This window comes from Eutrigla gurnardus (assembly GCF_963514095.1).
Source record: "Eutrigla gurnardus genome assembly, chromosome: 7".
Taxonomy (NCBI): domain Eukaryota; kingdom Metazoa; phylum Chordata; class Actinopteri; order Perciformes; family Triglidae; genus Eutrigla; species Eutrigla gurnardus.
In genome coordinates this window covers 6,007,776-6,031,517 of record NC_139921.1, presented here as the reverse complement: position 1 = coordinate 6,031,517, position 23,742 = coordinate 6,007,776, and the positions used below count along the sequence as shown (strand labels likewise).

The window sequence follows — 23,742 nt, the reverse complement described above, 5'->3', positions numbered from 1 at the left end:
GAACCAGAAATTAGTGATGAAACAATTACAAACAACTGTTCATCACCTCAGGTTCTAACTGACATTATTATCATAATTAAGTTATTCACATATTCTTATTCTATGACAACTTAGTAACATTATGTGAGGTGTTTTATTTAGGAAACTAAAAGGTTCTATTTCCAAAGTCAAACCACCTTGGTTCTCTAAGGTTCTACTTGTGAGCCAATCAGCAGGTCATATGCACACAGGAAGACCAATCGGGTTCTGCTTCTTTGTCATGTTGCTATGGTTACTCAGTGGCAGCTAGGGCTGCACGATATATCGTTTGAGCATCGTCATCGCAATGTACGTGTGAGCGATAGTCACATGGCAGCAGAGCCTGCGATGTCGGAGGCGAATGAACTCATCTAATTTCAACGGTCGCTGACTGACATACACTCAAGGATGACATTCTGATTTCAGAGGTGGGGGGACACAAGTATTTTTAATAAAACTCTAACTCTTTCAGTTCACTGTGTTTTCTACTAGTTCTTCTAGTTTTCTATTGCTACTTTTAGTCTACTGTTCCCTTCTTTGGTTTGACTGGTTGTAAATCATGTAGCAAAACATTATCACCCAATTCTAATCCAATAGTAATAATAATAATAATAATAATACATTTTATTGATCAGATTATTGAGAGCTTTGTAAATGATGAGGAGGATCTTGAAGTGGATATGCTGCTTTATTGGGAGCCAGTGAAGGTGTTGCAGGATGGGTGTAACGCCTTTCTTTGAGTAACTTACACTTTGACTTCTAAAGAAGTCTCTTATGTCCACTTTTCTTTTTTTAGACATCCTGGCTGCGTCTAATTACCAAACACACACATGGACACCGATTCAAACGTTAACGTAAATGAAACCTCTGATATTACAATCCTTCTAGCTGACGTGAACTAACTTCTAGTAACGGACTTTATATAGTTTTGTTGAAATCCTGTTTACTTCTTTTCTACTAGATTCTGCTCTTATTTATTTATTTTTATCATTTTTGATTAAAAAAGAAAGATGTTTAGTTTTACTGTAAAATATTTCAATCATTCAGTTGTTGAATAAAAGGTTGAAACATGTTTATCACTCATTGTTAGTTTCTTAATGTAATTATGAAGCTGGAATGTTCCATTTTAATATAATATAATAATAAATGTTAGAACAAAACATGTCCTCAAGTCCCGGCACAATAAAAGCAAGCAAAACATATCTCTAAAACAGACAGAAGCCATTCTACTAACATTCACAAAAAGAGGGAAGATCAGTGCAGGTTAATTGTCCACAAGATTTCAGCAGTGCAGCATATAATATAGTGGTATTCAGGTCATCTGGTGAAAATTCCTGTATTTTTTAATATCGCAATATATATCGCAGGGTTGGAAAAAATCGCAATGTTAGTTTTTTACAATATGGTGCAGCCCTACAAAGTATCCCACAATTCATCTTGAAAAGTACCGTTCAACCGGCGGTCACTAACCCAGCATTGTATATAAACATATATTATAGCATCTTAACACTGATGGTCACAAAGTACTTTTATTTATTCATTTGGCAGAATCTGGTTATTACCTCCACACTGACAGGGCAACATAGACCGCTCCTTTTTGTTCTTACCTTTCACAATAAAAGCCCTAGACATAAACACAGAATCGCTGTTGATCCGACACGTTTTAATCATGTGACGTAATTAACGGTCCCAAAGTGTTTTTTTATTAGAGATGATGATCACCACACGGACCTCTCTGGACAGTGAGAAAGGAGGCGTGAATGAGTGAGTGATTTTGGCACAACTCAAGTCTTTACTAGCTAAAGACATTTCTGGAGATTTATTGGTGCAACTCTTTTTAGTAAATCACTTCTTCCACACCAGCTAATAGATTCTACAAACATGCAGATTAAAGAACAGCTGGTGCAACCAAACTCAGATGATGTAGTAGAGGGTGACGACCTTCACCGAGGAGAGAATCCCTCATTAAATGTACGTTAATCTCATGACTGATAAAAGCTTTATCAATTGCTCACGAGTTGCTTACCGATGATATCCAGCACATCGGGTCTGATGAGGGGCTCTCCTCCAGTGAGGCGGATCTTCTCCACCCCCTCACGGACAAAGAGGCGAGCCAGGGACAGCACCTCGGAGGTGGACAGCAGCTGGCCCCGCGGGGTGAGTTTCACCCCCTCCTCCGGCATGCAGTACTGACCTGAAAACACCCAGACACCAAAGATGTTTCTATCCTACATCATCACAAGTTCACGGATTGTCCAATAATTGGGGCTCTGGTGGGAAATGAAACCTACAGACGTGGATCTACTTATATTATAAGCATATAACAATATAAAATGAAACTACAGATGTTAAATTAAATGGTAGTATCCTTTTGTCTTCCTGTCATTTACCTGAATATTATAAAGCATTAGTACAAAGAAATAAATAGATTGTATGAAAATGATTATGCTGTTGTTCCAGATGTTTGCATCTTATTGAGTTATTCAACCTTTCATAGGTTTTAGAAAAAAATGAGCCCTGCTTTTCTTTTCATTGACATGTTCTCAGGTGTCATCATCATACTCCAGATTATACTGCAACTATTGATGAACAACATGCCGAAAACCTGCTCACTGATCCATAATGGTTGCCAACTGAATTCTAATGGGCGGGTTGTCATTAAATACAAGCTGGACCTGTATAACAGATGTTTTCTTCTGGTTTATTTTCAGCACTCAATATTCACTCTAGAGACAAGAACTAATGTTGGATAGACTGAACTTTTGTCTGTTGCTATACAGGATTTCATTCAATTTAAATACGTACACATTATTCTAAACAGGTGATGATGATGTTTGCAGTTATTCTTTAAATGATAAATCTCCTGCAGTCTTGTCTACAAAATCTCCGACCTGAGTTGTAGCTCGTCGTAGCTTTTATTACTGAATGTGGTTTCTTCAGTTAGCTGGATAAGAGCTTCTACTCACAGCGCAGGTTGCATTTCTCAGTCAGGGAGATGCGCAGGTAGCTGTGCCTCCGGCCGAAGCTGTCAGTCAAGAACGCCGAGAAGGGAAGTACGCTCTCATCTCTCAGCCTCTCCTGGGGATAAAGAACAGTTATTATTATTTATTAGATCCGTATTCATGTCTCATTCATGTTAGTGCATTTATAGGAAGATAGGAAACACTAATTGTGAGGGGAAAGGCAGATATGTGAAATAATCCTGAATAAACAAATAAATCAACACACTGAAAAGTCACACAGGGAGTTTGCACGGGGCTTTGTGGATGGCTTTGACCTTTGACCTGTTGTAGAAGAAAATGTGTTACCTCACAGTTTTATTTTCATCTCATCCTAATATTCCTTTCTCTTGTACTTGTACTTCAAATGTCCTGCTGCTCCTATCTGACTGTGGTTAACTTTTGTTATCCTGATATCCTCCTTATCTCACATTGATTGATCCCGGCCCGATGAATGGCCCGTTGTGACGTTGTGTAGAGAAACCAGGCTGCCTGGAGAGCAGCTCTCTTCCTCTTGGAAGCAGACATTTATTGAGTCAATGCAGATCCACTCATCACACCTTCCTCCATGTTGTCTGTAAACGGTATAAAACTCTGACTAGCCCCACACTCGTCAGAAAGGATTTCATGGAAACGCTGTCAGTGATTAAACCTCCACCAGCCACAGAACTGGACCTGAAGAGTTTTCTTCCACTGTCAAAAGTGGGCCATTACTATGTCAGATGTTATCAGCATTAATGGCAAAAACACACTTCATTGAACTACAGCACCAAGCCAGATACAATATATCTATGCATCCCGTGTATTCCTGTGTAAAGACAGAGCTGCTGTAGTTCAAATCCATCGGTCCTCTGGATTTCCCTCCAAACAACCACTTCATTCATGACTTCTTAGGAATGCTTTAGACTCTCAAAGACAAAGCAACCAGCTGTCATGGCTGCCATAGCTGCTGTAATCTCATTGAGTTACCTAATGACCGTTTAATACAGTCATTACGGTGCTGGCTGGGTGTTGAACCCCTAACAGAGTTTACGTTAGCTTGTTTAGCCATTAGGCCCTGAACTGGACAGAGGTTATGGCTACGTCACAACCTGACACAACTCACCCAACGAGGTTAAAACTAGCTATAAGTCCGGTGGTTGAACTAGACGGGGTGAGACCTCCACGGTGAAACCGGCGGCACCGACTACTACTTGGTGTCGGTTTATGACGGTAAACGTTACCTGTCTGGACCTCATTTTCAGAGATGAGGTGAAGTTGGCTCCAGATGAGGTCGACTCTCCAAATTCAAGTTCATTTTCCTTGTGCGTAGCGCCGGAGTACAGCCGCGGGACGGCGCCGCGCAGGACGGGAGCGCGCACGACTTTCCTGAAAGCCGTTAACCGGCTCCGTGTGTCCAACAAGCGGCAGCACATGCGAGCGTGTGTCGACATACTGTTGTTTTCTGACAGCTCCGAGCTCCGCCGCGGCCGACCGGGGCTCCTCTCTGCAGTACAACATGTCAGTTAACCTAGGGGGAGTAGCAGGGGGCGGGGTCACGGCAAGCCAATCCTGCCGACTGAAGCGAGGGCTGATGCACTCTGGGTAATGGAGTCCCTGCGCGTATTATGGCTTCAACGGCCCAAAACAATTACTTAGTAGCTCAGAATTATGACATACTACACTAACTCATTATTTTTGAGATGTTAAGTAACTATTAATAACTAAGTCAGTATTCTGAGATACAATGTCATTATTTTGAGATACAATGTTATTATTTTTTTAGATACTTAATCAATATTTTGGGAAAATACATCATTATTATGTGAAGTTTCTCATTATTTTGAGATACTATGTCAATATTGTTTAGATACTATGTCAAAATGTTGGGATAGCCTAAGTCAATGTCTTTCAGATACTAAGTAAATATTTTTGGGATAATAAGTCATTCTTTTTTAGATACAAAGTCAATATTTTGACTTAGCGTCCTCTCCATAAAATAAAGGCAAAAGTAAAATAAAATGTAAAAAATGCAGACTCGTGGAAAGTGTCCATAAAGGCTTTAGAGTGTTTGCCACAATAATACACAAATGGTTCCTATGAGCCTGTTGCATTTCACCATGACCACCAAAATCGTTTCCTGCCCTGATCGACATGTGACATATAAGTAGAGTAACTTTAGAAATAAAACAGACCAAACGTTTAGCATGTCTCAATACATAATATGTCAAATACAGTATGCAGTAAAAAAGATACCAGGATGTACATCATCTATTAGCATTTTGTCTACTCTGACCCACAATCCTCTGCAGCAGATGTAAGAGCAAGAGGGTCAATGTTCAAGGTGCCATGTTATAACACTAGTATGCCCCTGACTGTTTCTGCATTATGGTATTGCTGTTTGTAAGGGCAGCTGTGTTATGTGTGGTAAAGGTCAAAAGGAAAGTATGATTAGAAAAGCTGTCTGTGTGCATTTATGCTCAAACGTTTGAGTTGGGCTATTGTTCAAAACAGTTTCACATACAGGTACTGATGTGAATCTGGATGTAATCCAACAAGAGAATGTTTAGAGGTAATTGATGGATTAGGAGAGAATGGGAATACAGGACATACAGAATGTCCCCCTCTGCTACAAATAATAACAAGACACTCCAATAAATATCTAGATACATATAAGAGAATTCAAATATTCAATATTAAGGATTCAGAATCAGAAGGCAAAGCAACACAGGGACAGCTCTACTTTTGACTGAGCCCTTTGAGAATACAAACAGAAGTTAAGAACCTTCATGAATCCTTCCATGTATAAACATGTCAACGCATTGATCGCATGGAAGCAAACTTTAAATGTCTCCCTGTGTTTAAACATATCAACACATAGCAGCAGAAGAGAAGTGAAACCTGTGCACTGTGCCATGCTCTCCACCACTCTGTCTGTCTGCAATGTGTCATGTCTCCACTAGATGGCAATACAACCTTGATTTTCATTTCTTGAAGCATTTAGAAGAGAAACACGGGCTGGTTTATGGTTTTGTTATTGGTGTAATCTTTTGGAAGAACTCTCAGCGTTTTCATGTCATTATCATAGAAAATGATGTGAAAATGCACGTTAAACGTTGAAGGGTATCGAGGTGGTTCCTGGGTGTAAAACGCCTGCATGGCAAAGCGTTTTGGCGGGAACTACAGTATCTCAGGATCCAGAGAATCCAGTCCACGTTTGTGAAAAATAACAAGTCTAGAACCAACTGTTGGACTGTTTCTGTTCCTGGTCGGGGCTGTCCTCACCAACACACCTCACTGGCATGTTGTATTTTAGTGTTACTTATTGATACAGACGGGTCGATTAGGGGATTGATGGTCGTTTGGCTAATCAACTGATCGTTTAAAATAAGTTTTCATGCAAGATTCTGTGATGCTTTTTCAGCCTCTCAGCTGTGGAGATTTCCTCCTTCTTTTTCTATCTTGTTGATCTGAGTATCTTTAGGTTGTAGACGGATGGTTTTGAGGTCATTGGGATTATTATTGTTATTGTTGTTGTTATTATTATGTATTGTGTTCCTAATCATTTACAATTATTATTACTTTCATGTGAGGGATGATGAGAACAGACTATATGTATACCACGCAAGGATGATCTGCAAAATCCAAACCACAAATAGATGACCTGCAGGACCCTGTTTTATTGAAATCATGTGCCCATGAGCCAAAGCAAAACCTATTTCTCTCTCAACAGTGAGCTGGACCACATTCTGACGGACTCTGGTGCACATTAATGAATGAACCCACAGGGATCATGGAGGTCAGTGAACAGGCTGAAGAAGTCCAGCAGTGGGTGACGGAGAGCCCACAGGTCACAGTGCTCCTCTGGTCCTGAACCACCAACCCACATGTTATTCCACGCATCAGCACATTAACTTAACCGCTGTGCTTCTGTTCCAACTCAAACATATGGACCTTCCCCGCCTGCAGGGTCTGGGAGGTAGACCCTTCCAGCTCCACGGGGACCAGCTCCACCTGCTCTGTTTACTGAATGAAGGAATTCCTGAGCTTTCATGGATATATCTCCATCAACTTTAGTTAGCATTAAAAACATTTAAAATGATGCAGGAATGTGGTCTCTGTTGGGCCTTTTCCTTTTTCTGTGTGATGGACACAAATAGACTCAGATACTGAGATAATTAACGAGTGAAAAAATGACACACTAAGCTTAAACATGGTCTTTCATTCTAATGATGATGGATTCATATTCAATTCATATAGACGTTATTTTTCATCCTAAACACGGCTTTGTGACGGCAAACAAATGCAATGCTGTGTAACAAATGATATCCTTTGTGCCGGCGGAAAGGTTATCGATCATAAACGTTATTGATCAGCTTCTCTTCCCTGCACTGGAAAGCACATTCACAAAGCGCTCTCTATCAATGACGGCTTAGCTTCTTTTGCCTTTCAACACACACACAACTCCTTTCTTTTAAATGTCACTGTCAATATAAACCAGCTGCAGGAGCACACGGTTCACTGGTCCATTTACATCCATTCACTGCTTGTATTCTGTAGAACTTACTGAACACCTTTTCATGATTTTTATATATATTTATATAATATTCATTTATACAGCTCTCTGTTTACTAGTGTCAACAACCGTCCTGTCTATTTTTTATCTTTGTCTCTATTTGTCCAGCTTTCTTGTCTTTGCTGTTATTTCTATTTCTGTTCATCCAAAGAGATGAAACGGTCAAATTCATGTACGTTCACACGTTGGCCAATAAAGGTGATTCTGATTCACTCGCCCTCCTTTCAGTCATCTCCTAACATTTTTCCTTGCTATTGCATGTTTTTGCTCTTTCTACATCAAGCCGGCCTCTCGGGATGCTTTAACTGGCATCTAGTTCTCTCTACATATCTAAGTTTCTTTTTAGAAAAGAAAATGTGAAAGCAGTACAGCTGATGTCATGAGCTCATGCAACGCAATCACATTAAAATGCAGCTTTTACACGCTGCGTTTGAAATGAGTTTTCTCAACAAAGCTCCATGACGACTGCAACCATCTAGTCTCAATGTAGGGAAGGCAGACATCTCTACGGCCGATATCTCCAAAACTAGACATCGCACACCAAAACGATCAAGATGGATAAATAGCATAACAGGTAAGAGGAAACCTACAGTAAGTGTTTGTGATGGTGGGGGTGAACTGTGCCTTTAATTTAGATGACTTTGACAAGTTGTTATTGACTTCATTTTCAGGAAGGCAACTATCACACAAAAGCTGTAAAATGCTCCTTCATAGTTATGCCGCCCATCGTTCCCAGTGTGGATTTGAACTTCAAACCATTAAATGTCTGGCACATGGACGGAGTCGTCATAGTGTGAAGACTGCATTAACACGAATGAAGACGTGTGGACCCCAGAGCTTTGAAGCAGGCCCACTTTAAATGTTCATACACACTTTTCTCTAAATGCCACCTGGACTGTTGGGCTCATTTTATTTCCCACAGTCACAGAACCATGCCAACAGGCACAGCAGTGTTTAGTAGTGTGCCGGCCTGAATGGTTGGAATGACAGTGTGATTATCTCGTCATGACACAGCAACTAAACAAAGGTGTTTAAAGTTAGCACTGAACTCTCCTATTCTGTGTGGCTGTGATTTACTATTGAATTAATGCATTGTGAATTTACATATGGCTTAAACCAAGTGGTGTCACAGTGGAACGGCTGATCCCTGGAGTTGTGTTTAAATGTTTTAAATATGTTCATCTCCTTTACTTCTAACAGTGAGCTGAAAGAGAAAGAAAAATATCTTGTTTATTTATATATATCCTCTTTTATCATCAGCTTCTGATTGACATCATATATGACAATATGTGAGAAAAATAGGAGAGATTTAAAGCAGTAAAATAAGATTTAGCAAATCTAATATTTTAGTCCTAAATATCATATTTTAGTTACTTTAAATCACCATTAATTAGCCAAACAACTAATTGTCTGCAGTCAATGTGTTAGGGTTGTGTGTTTTTTAAAAAAAAAAACATTAATGATTAAATTCAATATGAAATATTGATGAGAGCAGCTTCAAGGAACCAGTGTGTAGCATTTAAGGGCATCTTTAATCACCTAAAATGAATAATTGCTGTGTTTTTGTTAGCTTAGAATGAGCCCTTAATATCTACAAGTTCTCTTCACGGAGTCCACTTACTTCATGTTTCTACAGCTGTTTTGAGTTTTGGCGTTATCGTAATTCTCCGACACACTTGGAAAGGGAGGGGTGAGCAACAGGTTGTTTGGTTGTTTGCAATCTGCAACCTCACGATACAACACTAAATCCTACACACTGGACCTTTAACGCCATTTTAAGTCTAAATGTAAATCCAGGAGTAAAGCAAGTTCCATCTGGAGTCATGAGGTGACACATAACCTAAAAATGAGATGAAAACACAACTGCAGATGAACCTTATTTTGTAGATTTGCTCTTTGGCTGACAATGATTCATGACAGGGTTGATATCAGGTTGATATCTGCTGACTCAACACAATACAAGCGCTTGGTCAGAACCAACTCCAATGAAAACCCACCTGCATCATTATTGTTTTGTTTTTTCCACGTTTGGTTACTTACTATTTGTTATTTTTTGTTATTTATTTATTTTAAATTCTGAATTCATTTATAGTTTGGATACTAAAATATCTCAATACGTTTATATTTTTTTTGTCAAAATAAATGAATATGGAAGAAACTATAATATACATCTGATATGAATACATGAAAAAATATTCATGAATCTCTATGCTTTCTAGTTGTGTAATACTTTGTTTTATGTACATAGCTTTTTGTATTCATCTTGAAATGTTTGAAATAAAAAATCGTAATATTATTATTATTAGACGTTCAGTAAGAAGAGCAACTTACTCCATGCAGATTAAACAGTGTAGGAGACCACTGTTTGTGTCCCGTGCATAACTAAATGTAAAGTTTATTTTGAAAGGATCCCATGTGACGAGCAGGTGAGAATGTGTTGGCTACCTAGCAACAGGATGCCACTCAAAATCCCTCCTTCCCTGAAGCAGGAGCCCTCTGTGGAGTCGCTCGGTGAGCAGGTGGTGCAGGTCTAAGAGGCTGTTTATCGTTAGTCATCAGCATTTGTCATGCCATTTGGGATGCATGGAGCCTCCGTGATAATGTGCTTACATGCTGGAGGAAGTTGGGCGTCCTCCTGTTCCCCAATAACCAAAACCTGGCAGCTTTTACAGTCCAACATGTGAAGAATTCAATTATATAACAGCACAAACAGCCCATAATTAATGATTATAATAATACGATTCTTTCGAACTCCGTCAGGTTCAGCAAAGAGCTTTAACATTATCAAGGTGCTTTCATTTTCCTTTATTTTCAGTTCAAAAACTCTAAGTATCTCATATCTGTCTTTTTCTGATTTCTATAAGTGACACACGGACTATTTACTTTCTGAAATACTCTCAATCACAAAACTATCTGTGTGAAGTCTGTGGGACGCCGAGCATCCAAACTATTCAGTGTTCAAGGTCCAACTCAAGTTAACAAATATCACACATCAGGCATCTGTACCAAGAACTGAGAAAGTGATCATCTTTGACTGACATCCAGTTTCCTCACAGGACGACAGCATATAGTCTCTAGTTTGATATGATCTCTGTAGAAAGAAAGAAAGAGGCTGAGATTGTCATAATGGGTGATGAATGGAGACACAAAGTGTCCTAAAGGATTCAGAGCGGTGTCTTTTTTTCTTTTTAGCATTGGGACCAATAACAGTGGAGTGGTGGGACTAATATTCCACCTGTCTTGTCTCACACTCTCACTATCTAAGAGACAGGGAGGACAAAAGAAAGACTGTGTTTGTTCTATGCCCATCTGATCTGAACACAAGGTCACAGGGACATCCACTCATATAAGGAGAGATACACAACGATAATCATGTGTGTAATTACATGCTAGAAGTGCCTGTTGGAGATGTATTGCTGCTTAGAAGGTGACTTTCATGTTTATGCCTCTAATCCACATCGACGGTAAGAGATAAAACACGTTAATGGGATAGTTTCCACATTGTTTGGATTCCAGCCACATTCCATACTCCTCCTCCTCTATACAACCTGTTCACACTCCCAACGCCTCAAATAGCACCGACCTGCCTACCTGCAGCATCAGCGACAGCAGCTGACTGTGTGTGAAGAGAGATTCACACAGGACAGGTGACCGGCGTCCTGTCAGAAACTTAAAGTCTAGTGGACATCGTGTCACATCAGCTGTTAGTCACGTGAATCATCAGTGTCGCTAGTCATGTGACCCGTTTGTCACTCACTAGTATGCATCGTTAGCATGGACGCCATATAAATCGAGGATGTCGCCATCGTGACGTCATTGGTTTGTGGACTACAGTTTTGAAGCCTCGAGTTCGTTATTTTGGACATCGCCGTCATGGATTTCATATAAAGTATACTGTGTTTATACAGGAACCTCTGTGCTGGGTATTATGGGCTGGATGGAAGACACCTCCAAAGGTGGTTGAGAATGACCAAGCTAAGATCCTGTGGGACTCTCAGATCCAGACTGATGAACTGGTGACGGCTAACCAACAAACAGCAGTCGTGATAAATGGAGCTACAACAAGAGACGGCAACATCAGAAGCTCAAAAATACCAAGAGCTGAAAGAGGAGCTAAAAAAGATGTGGAGAGTAAAGGCATCAGTGGTAATCTGAGCACTCTGGGCTAAACTGGGACAGTGGGTCCAGCAGAGTCCAGAAAAACATCCCAGACCTCCAGAAGAGCTCAGAGCTCAGAACAGCTAAGATACTGAAGAACCCGGTTCTCTGGTAGAGGACCCGAGCTGGAAGGAGGAAACACAAGACATTAGATATTTTACAAGATATTTTCTTTTAATATGTAGATCAATGACAGGAGCATCTCATACATAATATACTGGTATCCATAGCATGCATGTTGTTTTAGAGTAATAGAATATAATAATTATCTTTGTTCTTATAATCAAAAGGGTACACCGTGTGTCTCCCACCATATGACAATATGATCTGTCCCTAAACGTTAAAATCCACCATCCCCACTGATTCTTTTTACAACTCGAGTACTGTGTATGAGGTCAACATATCGTGGTGTTATATGCTGTTTGGTTATAGCAGAATATTGAATTTGTTGTTGGCTAATGATGGATGAATCATATAAATGAGCAGTCAAGAAAACAATCGACTGAATAAATCAAATAGAGCAAAGGGTCCGAGTGGTTCTCCAGTTTGATCTATTTCTGGCTTTTTGTGCAGCTTTACGAGCCACAGAGCTGCGGTTATATTTGACATCCAGCAGTGTTATAGGCAGACAAAGCATTGTCCTTGTTGTCATGTTTCAGCTGAGGGACACATGCTGTGCACCTCTGAAGCTAATCCCCAGGCCGTTATCAATTCTCTGCCAGAGTGGGTGTTAGCCGCTGGAGACAGCTCAGAAAACGCTGGGGAAAAGTAGATGTGCTGAAAAAGGAGGCGGACAGCTGCAAATTAACTTTGAACATCAAATGGTAAGAGGATCCTCAGTGGTTTGGGACAAAGGATTTTCCTAATTATTCAATGCTCATTGATTATAAGCATTGATTCTGTAATCAGATTACTGGGTTTCACAGGCAGGAGAGGTTATAGGCATCGCAGTCATTAAACTTTTTAATCGTTTTCCCTTCAGCTCTTCAAGACTTTTCAAGACTTTTCCCACTTGCATCAGTGTTAAAATAATTACCCGTTGGTATAGAACTGGAGGAAGGAGATCAGAGTCAGCTCAAGGTCCAAACAGGGATTTAATCTTGATCAAGAGGTGAATTCACAGAGCAACATGCTGGTCTGTTACTAAGTGTAGACTCGTCATGCTGCGAGACAAACATGATATTTATCCATCTTCTTGTGGGTGTGTTTTCACTCAGTTCACAGGGATGGAAGTCGTAAACTCAAATGTTTAACTCAACCTTGCATGGGTCACAAACCCTACCTGGGTCATAAACCACAACTATGTCGCAAGGCACACATGGGTTGCAAAACACACACAAATGGCCACAGGCCACAGGTCACAGGTCACAGGACACATTTACCAAACCTTCTCATGTGTAAGTCTTCAGTTCAGATATCTCTCATCAAGAAGTACAACATTTCCATATCAATCGGGACCTTAGATGTTGCAAAAGAAAAGGTCTTTGAATATATTCCCTCATCTCACAGCAACGGGACAGGATTTTGGTTTGGTTCTGGTTTCTGTTAGCAGTTCAAGTTCTAAACATGCGACTTGTGAAACAATCTGGTTGTAAACGTCGTCTCTCAACTTTAACTCGTCTCACATCTAGAGTTGCTAAATGGACTGTTAACGAGCAGCACACATGTAGCCCCTTACCCCCAGAGGCTTCTTCATCGCCAGACCGATATCTGATGAGTTCTGGGATTGTATCCATAAACTGATATTAACATATTTTTTAATGTTACAGTTTTTTCAATCGCTAACAAGCACTTACCCATACTTCAGATACTTTTTTTAAACTCTTAACACAGACTCACACCTACAAAACACAATTGGCCAAATGGATAATTTTTTCTTCTCAAAAAGACATTTTGTTAAATATATACTAACTCTTCATTTCAAAATAGAACACATCTTTCTCTGCACACTAACTTTACCAAAACACTGGAAATCTGACTCAAAATGAAATTATTCTGTCAAAGAATAACACTTGTTTTTACTTCACAAGGTACATGCAGTCAATCAAAGTACACCAGGTTTCAAAATACTGGCTATTGTTGACATTACAAAAACTGCATAGACTTTTATGTTTCCGTTTTACAGGTATTTGCATGCAAAACATGCAATCCACCGTTTTTACACTACATTTCTTGGTTGGGAACTGCATGTCTACATGTAATGTTCACATTCAAAAGCATTCCAGTAAAAAGCAAATCATTTTTTTTTCTTTACTGTTTACTACAGGAGGTACAGTAGAAATACTGTTTACAGTATGATAGAACAGAAAAAGTTTTACAGTATTGCTTACAACAAAATATCCATGAAACACACAAGAGCATTCTGAACAAAAAACAACAGCAAAAAGCCCAGATAAAAAGTTTGTCTTTTTCTGTTTCTGTTTCTGAAAACATCACTTCTCAAAGTCCTCCTTTCACTGTATAAGTGTCGATGTAATAGAAAAAATAACCCCTGCCACTGAGTCTAAGCCAGCCCAATTTAGCCAACATAAATCAGCTGTGTGTCAATTATTCAATTGTTTGTTTATTATCAGCTGATATATATTGTTTTTATTGTTTTTGAACTGGTATCATTGCAGAATCAGAGGTTTTGATATTGTATCTAAGGTTTGGAATATTGTTTTTGCTATTGTGGGATGTTGTGTGTTAACATTCGTAAATAACACAAAAACAATCCATAATTTTGTTGGGAGGTATAGCTTGTCTGTTAAGAAAATGTAAGCATTGTGGAAATGTGTTCACTGACTGCATATTGTGTGAAAACGACATGAAATGTGTGAATGGTATGGACACAAAAGACCGATGCTGTGCTTATTGTGTTTAGAGTTTTGAAAATGTGACAACTGGTTGGACAAACAAAAAAAACTGTAAATAAGATATCCTTTTTGTACAGATATGGAGTTCGATGATGTGACAATGTAAATTGAATGAAATGATATTTTGAGAATCTTGAGCTTGAACTTTTGAAAGATTTTTCATTAAAGCAGAAACACCCCACTCAGCACATGTACAGAAATGGTTTAAATGTCAAAACATAGCAGCATATCCAGCACCACGGATGAATTACTGAACGGGCCTTCTGGGCACAGGCCCAGGGGCACCGAGTTGTCAGGGGTGGCCCTAACCTTCACCAACAAAATGTTGATTATTAAAGAGACACAAACCAACCAGGAAGCAACAACAACTACGAAGAGACAAAACATAATAATAATAATGCATTTTATTTAAAGGCACCTTTCAAAGACACCTTATAAGACATTCATAAACGACAACAGTACATCAAGTACAGTATCAGCAATGCATCAAACAGTAATAAATAAAGAAATGTGGCTACTTAATGTGGCTATAATTGTCATTATGCATTGCATAAGGCAATAGACAGTGGGTGTCAGAGTATGCAGCTCAGACGGGATTTAAATATCCCATATTATACTGTTTTTCATTCATTCCACACAGCTGTCAGAGGTCCAACAACACTGTTTTCGATATGCATTGCCAGGAACCCATCCGTGGTCCTGAATTTCAGGAAAAGTTGCTCAAATGAGCTCTACTGAGCTCTCCTGAGATTAGGCTGTTTCTGTGCCTGCCCCTTTAAATGCTAATTAGCTCCGTTTGTCATCGCCTACTCTGAGAGCTACGGAGACAAAGCTTGCTAGCGGCAGCATGCACCAATGTTTACGTGGATGTATCGCTATGGCTCGCCTATGTGGCTCAGGTGAAGTTGCTGGTCCCGTATGGTTGGGACAGATCCTTTTACAAGGGTCAGTGTCGAGGCAAAGCCAGCTTTGTACTGACCCTCATTACTGAAGCAGTCCAATGTGAAGTGGTTAGTGCACACATAGAAGCTAACGCGGACCGTAGCCGGCACATTGTCATTAAAAATTAAACGCAAGAGACCAGAGCCGGACCGTTGTGCATGGCGCTATCGGACACGCCCCCCAGGTTACATAACGAAAGGAGCTGAATCTGAACAGCCTGTAGGAGCACCATTTTACCGGAGGGTGGGCTGCAGAGACCATGCAGGAATTGCTTGTTTTCCTCATCCTGGGAGTTGACAGGCTCAGGGAGGACCGGTTCCATAGGTGAAGAGACCAGAGAAAACCTGTTTCATAATAGGGCCCCTAGATGTTTGCATGTCTGGTGGAAGACTGCAAATAGAGCAGAAACAACTACAAAGAGATGCAAAACAGCTGTAAAGAGACCACAAAGAGTCAAAAGGGGCAAAACATCCACAGAGATGCAAAATGACCACTTCAAAGAGACACCAAGCAACTACAAAAAGACACAAAATTACCAAAAACAAACACAAAGACACTCAAAAGACTACAAATAGACCAAAAACAACTACAAAGAGACATAAAATTACAATGAATCTCAAAATCACCATAAAGAGAACCACAAAATGACTAGATAGAAAGTCACTTCATAGAGATTAAAATTACAAAGAGACACAAAATGACCACAGACATGAAGCAACTTCAAAGAGACACGAAATGACCACAAAGAGACACAAGACTTCTTCAAAGAGACACCAAATTAACATAAAGAGACACAAAGCAACTTCAGAGACAAAAAACGGCCACAGAGACACAAGACAACTTCAAAGAGACATAAAATGCGTGATCCCCCTCCTCCGTGACCTCCACTGGCTCCCTGTTGCAGCACGCATCCAATTCAAGACGATGGCACTTCATTCACATCAATGGAACGGCACCCATCTACCTTCAAACACTGGTCAAACCTCATGCCCCGAAGTGAGCACTTCGCTCCTTTACTTCAGCTGGCCGGCTGGTACCACCATCGCTGAAATCAAACAAATGTCGCTCAGCAAAGTCCAGACTCTTCTCTGTTCTGGACCTCAGTGGTGGAACGAACTCCCGACCAATGTCAGGACAGCAGAGTCACTTCTGAAAAAGGCTCAATACTCACCTGTTCAGACTGCACCTCGACTCTACATAGCATGACCCACTAACCCCCCCCCCCCCCAAAAAAAAAACCCATACCGCACTTTGATCATACCACTGTTGTTCTTAAGGTGTGTTTGCTGAACAGCTACTACCTTACTATGAGGAGAACACTTGTTTCTATTTTTTAGTTCTTACTTTATCGGCAATGATATGTTGTGGTTTCTTTCTTTTGACAAATATACTTATTGTAAGTCACTTTGGACAAAAGCATCTGCTAAACGACCTAAAAGTAAATGTGATAATAATTTAATGGTATTTTCTGGACTTTATGAGACTTGGGGGAGGGGTGGTTTGATGTGCATGCTGTTGTGTATGTGATTGATGGGGTTTATTGCGACTAAGATGAGTTTACAAATATAACATAAGTATATTGTGTAGTTTCCGAACAAAATAGTGATAATCTACTTGAAAGAGGATCAGGGTGATTGTTACAATACAGCTGCAGTGGCTTTATAAGAATCAGGAAAGAAACAAAGTATAAAAACACAAAGTATAAAATGCCACCAAATATATGTAATTATGACCATAATGTATAAAAAACACTATAGTATAGTAGTGTATCTGCTGTTGGGGTAGTAGTATCATGTAGTTCACATAATAGGTGAGTCAATCTATGAAAAAAAAGGGCTTAACCCCCAAAAAATTGATACAAAAGGTTTTTCAATGGATTCTAGTAGTATTTGGTGTGCTGAATAACATACTAAAAGTATACCAAAATATACCTCCCAGAAAGCCCTCATTTCCAAGATGGCCACCAAAATGGCGGCGGGGAGCTTGAAATGGCTATATCTCAAATTGAAAAAATGTTGCAAAGGAATTTTCTTTGTACCTCCGGACATGCTTACAAACATACTAAAAATCTAGGAAAATACACCTTCCGGAAAGGCTTCATTTTCAAGATGGCGTCCAAAATGGTGGCCGGCCAAGCTTAAAATGGCTATATATCTCAATAGAAAAAGATTATTCGAATGATTTTTCACTTGATTCTGGTACCTGCAAATATACTTATGAACATACTAACAATCTAGGAAAATATACCTCCCAGAAAGGCTTCATTTTCATAATGGCGTCCAAAATGGCGGCCGGGAGCTTAGAATGGCTATATCTCAAATGGAAAATGTTACAAAAGAATGTTTCAACTGATTCTGGTACCTCTATACATTAAGAATGTGCGAAAAATCCAGGCAAATATAACTGCTAGAAAGGCATCATTATCAAAATGACTGCCTGTAAGCTTTCATTGGTTAAATGGTTAAAATTGGTTACTATTCAAACTAGAAAGGTGGTGTTGGTGTTGAACAACATAAATGCCACACTTACAAGGTAGTCCATATTTTCTGCAAGAGCAGCGGAGTGTCTTGCAGGCAGTGGTACAGTTACAATGAATGACCTTCAAGAGACTGTCTGGAGCAACATTCATTGTTGACATGAGTGGGACAAATCTATTGTCCTGCAGGCTCCACCCCCAGTTCAGGGCATCCATACCATCTTCTGTTCCCATCCAGACCATGACCTGGTAGTATGCTCTACGACAGTGAAATTTGGTCGCAGATTCAGTTGGTGGCAGACGTTCAGGCGTTACAGTTAATGAAGCTGAGACAACCTTCTTGCTGAAAATGTTATATCGCATTGCTGCAAGGGAATCTGTGCACTTTCCACCAAAGAGGACAGCCATTACTTGGCACCCAAGGTCATCGATCACCTCTGTGGTCTGGTTTGGGACAATGAATGCATTGGCACAAGATCGAAGGACAGGATCCCCTTTTACAAGCTTCTGGAAAGCAGTCTTTTTGCCAACCCCGAAGATCCGAGGGTTGTGTCACAGCCAGTGAGAGCATGGATGAACATCAACTGAGAACACACATCATGTCCAAGTACTTCTTTTAAATGGTTTACGGCATACATTTTAAAACTGCCATCAGCTTTTGACTTGTCTGATCTGAAATAAACGCCCTTACTATCTCTCTGTGCATAGTGAAGTAGTAAGACAAGGAGATCTGTATCTTCTCCAATCAGCGTAGTGGTGTGAAGAAGAGATGAAACTGGAGAGCTATCATTGGAGGAGGTTATGCGTTACGAACTCAGTCCTTTCCCTCCTGCCCTCTTTGAAGCTGGAAACATCTTCCACAAGGCTGATAAACCACAACTTGCACACGCAATCTGTGATCATGCAAGTGATACGGGGTTCAGCATGCCAATCAACGGGGTTCAGCATGCCAATCACCCTAAACCCGCACCAGCTGCTTTGTCCGCCACCAATTGATGTCCCCCAGGTCCATGCTCCTATGATTTCAGTTCCACCTCTGACCACTATACATACAACACTGGACTTGGACCTCATATTCACACCAACACTTCACCCATTCCCGTAATCATTACACACCACCACCACATCAGACACTACCACACCCACTCTGCGAACTGTCATAATCTCAGACCACTCACAGAACAATCCACCACTCCAGTCAACAAACCACCTGTCACCATAAACTTGGCACTTTTTAATGTTCGCTCTCTTTTAAATAGAACTTTTTTAATGAATGATGTGATTTTAGATAACAAGTTAGACTGTCTTCTTTTAACTGAGACATGGCTTGGCACTGACGCACCTGCTGTTCTCACCGAGGCTTCCCCACCAAATTTTAATTTTTTATTTTCTACTAGAGAGGGTAGAAGAGGAGGAGGGACGGCATCGATTTTAGATAACTCATTGACCTCAAATGGAGTGTTTTTTAACAGTTACTCATCATTTGAGCACCATGCCTTTACTTTTAGCAATCCTCCAATTCTTTGCCTTACTGTTTATAGACCACCCCATCACTCTAGCTCTTTTATCAGTGAATTTTCTGAACTTTTATCAATTATCCACACTTCTTTTAGCAGGATTTTAATAACTGGTGATTTTAATCTACATGTTGACGATATCTCGGATCCGATATCCAGAGAGTTTTTAAATCTTTTAAGTTGTCTTGATTTTAAGCAGCACGTCGCACAGCCAACTCACAACAGAGGACACACCCTGGACCTGGTCATAACCCATGGCCTGTCCATCGGTGTGTCCTCTGTTGTCGACCTGGCTGTGTCTGACCACTACTGTGTATTTCTTAACATCACCAGTTTTAACCAAGAGGAGGCCCCGGTGAGAACGGTGAGGAGGCGCTACCTTACTTCTGAAGTGGCTGCAAATTTTATGGAGATTTTACAGAGCACTCCTGCCGAAATTCTACCTGCACCTTGTGATTTTATCATTGATAATTTTAACAGCAGACTGAAGTCAACCTTGGACTCAGTAGCTCCACTTTTAACTAAAACAATAAAAAGAAAACCTATACCCCCGTGGAGAAAAAACATTGAAATCAATGAACTGAAAAGAAATTGCAGGAGTGCAGAGAGAAGATGGAGGAAAAGTAAACTGACAATTCATTACGAGATTTTACGTCAACAACTCAAAACCTACAATAATACAGTCAAAAAGGCCCGAATTTCACATTTCTCACAACTCATCACCATCAATAAAGACAACCCCCGGTTCCTCTTCTCCACTTTTGATATTTTAACAGGCACTAATTCTAATAAAGTTTTTAAGACACCCACAGATGATCTTTGCGAGAACTTTGCAGACCACTTCAGAACCAAAATCAAGGACATCAGATCCTGTCTTTTATCCCATCAAGTTTTATCTGTTAACACAGAACTGATGTCCTTGCCTGAGGAAACACTGGAGAGTTTTGCCCTGGTTGATGCAAGGACACAACCTGCCTTTTAGATCCCATTCCCACATCACTTTTAAAATCGTTTTATGGATTCTTCGAGGAACAGTTTTTAAACATCATGAATTGCTCTCTTCAGACGGGTGTCTTCCCCAGCGCCTTTAAAACGGCGGTGGTGAAGCCCCTTCTGAAGAAGAGCAATTTAGATCCAAGTGTTTTTAATAACTACCGACCTGTATCCAACTTACCATTTTTAAGTACAATTTTAGAAAAACTGGTTTTTAACCAAGTTAACGACTTTTTAAAAAGAATTAACATTTTAGAGAAGCATCAGTCTGGTTTTAGGAAAAACCACAGTACCGAGTCAGCACTTTTAAAGATTTTAAACGACATCAGGTGGAATTTTGATAATAAAAAGCTCACAGTGTTGGTTCTACTGGATCTAAGCGCAGCTTTTGATACAGTAGACCATCACATTTTATTAAATAGGCTCAGACACCTGGTGGGCATCTCTGGTACTGTTCTTAACTGGTTTTGTTCTTATCTCACAGACCGATGCTTTTATGTAAGTATGGATACATGTTCCTCAAGAACCCATGAAATTGGATGTGGGGTTCCCCAAGGGTCAATTTTAGGTCCACTTCTTTTTAATCTTTACATGCTGCCCCTTGGGGACGTCAGGAGGCACGGCATCAGCTTCCATAGTTATGCTGACGATACGCAACTGTACATTGCCGTGTCTCCTGATGACACAGGGCCAATTGACACCCTTTTTAACTGTATTTTAGACATTAAGTCATGGATGGCAGAGAATTTCCAACAGCTCAACCAGGACAAGACTGAGGTTTTAGTTATAGGTCCTGAAGGCCAGAGAGAAAAACTTTTACCAAAACTACAAGATCTTAAACCAGCACAGTCAGTAAAAAATCTGGGCGTGATTTTTGACTCTGAGCTGAATTTTATTCCACATATCAAAAATATGACGAAAATAGGTTTTTATCATCTTAAGAACATAGCCAGAGTCCGCCCGTTTCTCTCTCAGGCCAGTACGGAGGTGCTGATGCATGCTTTTATCTCCTGTCGTTTAGATTATTGTAATGCCCTGCTCTCTGGTCTTCCCAAAAAGAGTATTTTAAATCTTCAACTATTACAGAACTCAGCCGCACGCGTGCTGACGAGGACCAGAGGGCGGGAGCACATTACACCAGTTTTAGCGTCGCTGCATTGGCTACCTGTACGCTTCAGGATCGATTTTAAGGTTCTTTTACTAGTTTTTAAATGTCTTAAAGGCCTTGCGCCCTCTTATTTAGCTGACCTGCTTTTACCATATCAACCCTCGCGGACCCTGAGGTCCTCCGGCACCGGCCTTTTATCCATACCAAAACCCAGAACTAAAACCCATGGTGAGGCGGCATTTAGCTACTATGGCCCCCACCTGTGGAACAGCCTGACAGAGAGCCTCAGGTAAGTAATGTTTGGATTCCCAGCCACACCAACAAAGGCAGAACGACAGAAGAATTCTTATAAAAATATGTTTTATTCCCCTTAAACAAGCTTGTCAAGATAATTTCTTCTTAAAAAGGACAGAATTATTTTAAAGAAAAAGTCTTCGATTTTCCAATGTTCTATACCAAGGGGGGAAATACTCGGTTCATTCTAGTCTCCAGTTGGCTCCTGGTTTTCCTTTTGCGCCCGCAACGGGAGTATGCTTCGGGATTTACGAGTAGCTCTTGCTCCAACCGGAAGTCCAGCGCCGGGGATTCTGAGGGGCCGCTTCGCCGCTACAAGAGACAGACAGGAGGAGTCTGGGAGACGGTTTCACCGGGACACAGGAGATCCAGCCAGCAGAAACACCGGGGGAATAGAGGAGGCGATCCAGCCCGCGACAGCGTGCAGCACGTTCATCCGAGCAGAGAGTCCTCTGGTAAGAGATCTAGCATCCTTTTATTGGGAGGATCTGCTCAACTGGCAATCAGATGTTGATTGAAGCGGGTTCAACAGGCGTGTCACTTAGTGGAATGATGTCCGTGTTCATGCAGTTCATGGGAGAGGTAAACAATATAAAAAGTCCAAAACAATAGTCCACAGCAACTAATGAAATCACAGCAAACAATAATATTAAAATGCAGAAAATAAAGTGAACCCTCAGCCACACTGCTCACACTAATTGTTTTCATTATATGACACAATCAGCTGTTAGATGAGGCGAGAGCCAGGCGTTTCCCATCATGCCCCGGGTCTTGCAGTCGGTTGAGAGCACCTGCGGCCGGCTTGTTCTCATGAGACTATCGTTGCCCACGTGTTCATGACATCGGAGCAAGTCAGGATCAAGTCGGACACAAAACTACCCAGCATGCATTGTCCGTCGAGATCGATTCTGCGCCGGCTGGCTCATCTCCAATGAGCCTATTATAAGTGAAGGAGTTGCATTCATGAAGGACCCCAAGTTGCATTTATGGACAGTTTGCAGTCTTGGTTTTGGGACACTCTGGTCTGGGTCTCATCAACGGCCCTAACTTTACCCTCAGGACGTCTACTTTTAACTCACATTCTTTGTATTATTATTTTATTTGAACCTGTGCTCATGTAACTTCCTTATTACACAGAGCTTTAGTCTTTTTATGATTTCAGTCGTTTGATTTGAATCCACACATTCTCTCATCTTGATCTTAATTAATTTCCTTTTGGAGAATATTATGCGTTACTCACTGCGTCTAGGCCGAGGTGAAGCTGACGATAAAATAGTGGCAAAACGCCTCCGACCTTTATTTGCGTCTGCAGTGTCGGAGTTGCCCAGAGCCGAGATGCAGCCAGCGGACGCTTCTCTTCTTCCAAGCCTGTTGGTGACGCCGGATTCAATTCAACGGAGGTTCACTGCAGCAAAGTCAACATTTATACCCAGACACGTTGACATGCATCATGCAGCCGTCTTCATCAGCTGGTCTGTGTATCTCTGGACACGAAGACGAGTCCTTGGGAACACAACATTCAGCAGGCCTCCTGCACAAGTTATACCAAGTTCAACTGATGCAGGTATTAGAAATAATAACACAACAGAGTTGGGTCATTCCGTGCCAACTCAGCCACCCATGTACATGACACCTCTCAGATTTTGCTGAAAAGCGATGAAAATATGCCTTATGTTACCAAACAAAGGAATCTGAAGTTTCAGGTCAATATCTCAAACGGTTTGCCCGTGGGGTCCATTTGAATTCCAAGTGCCACACCCCTTTTTGACACATTGGAATTTCGCATTTCATTTGTTGCCATTTTTGGAGGCCCATAACTTCTGTTCT

The 23,742-nt window shown here is 40.7% G+C and overlaps 2 protein-coding genes across 2 annotated transcripts in view; both read right to left on the bottom strand.

The window, feature by feature from the left end:
- The window catches only part of LOC311015917 (uncharacterized protein), a 546,979-nt gene that overhangs the window by 79,275 nt on the left and 443,962 nt on the right, over positions 1-23,742 (bottom strand). The window lies entirely within an intron of this gene.
- Positions 15-4,486, bottom strand: LOC311015926 (uncharacterized protein). The gene is made up of 4 exons (XM_084013370.1): positions 4,241-4,486; positions 2,985-3,096; positions 2,045-2,212; positions 15-829 (listed from the first exon to the last, which is right to left on the bottom strand). The coding sequence occupies exons 1-4, from the start codon at positions 4,448-4,450 to the stop codon at positions 594-596; spliced, it is 726 nt and encodes a 241-aa protein (XP_083869496.1). The 5' UTR covers positions 4,451-4,486; the 3' UTR covers positions 15-593.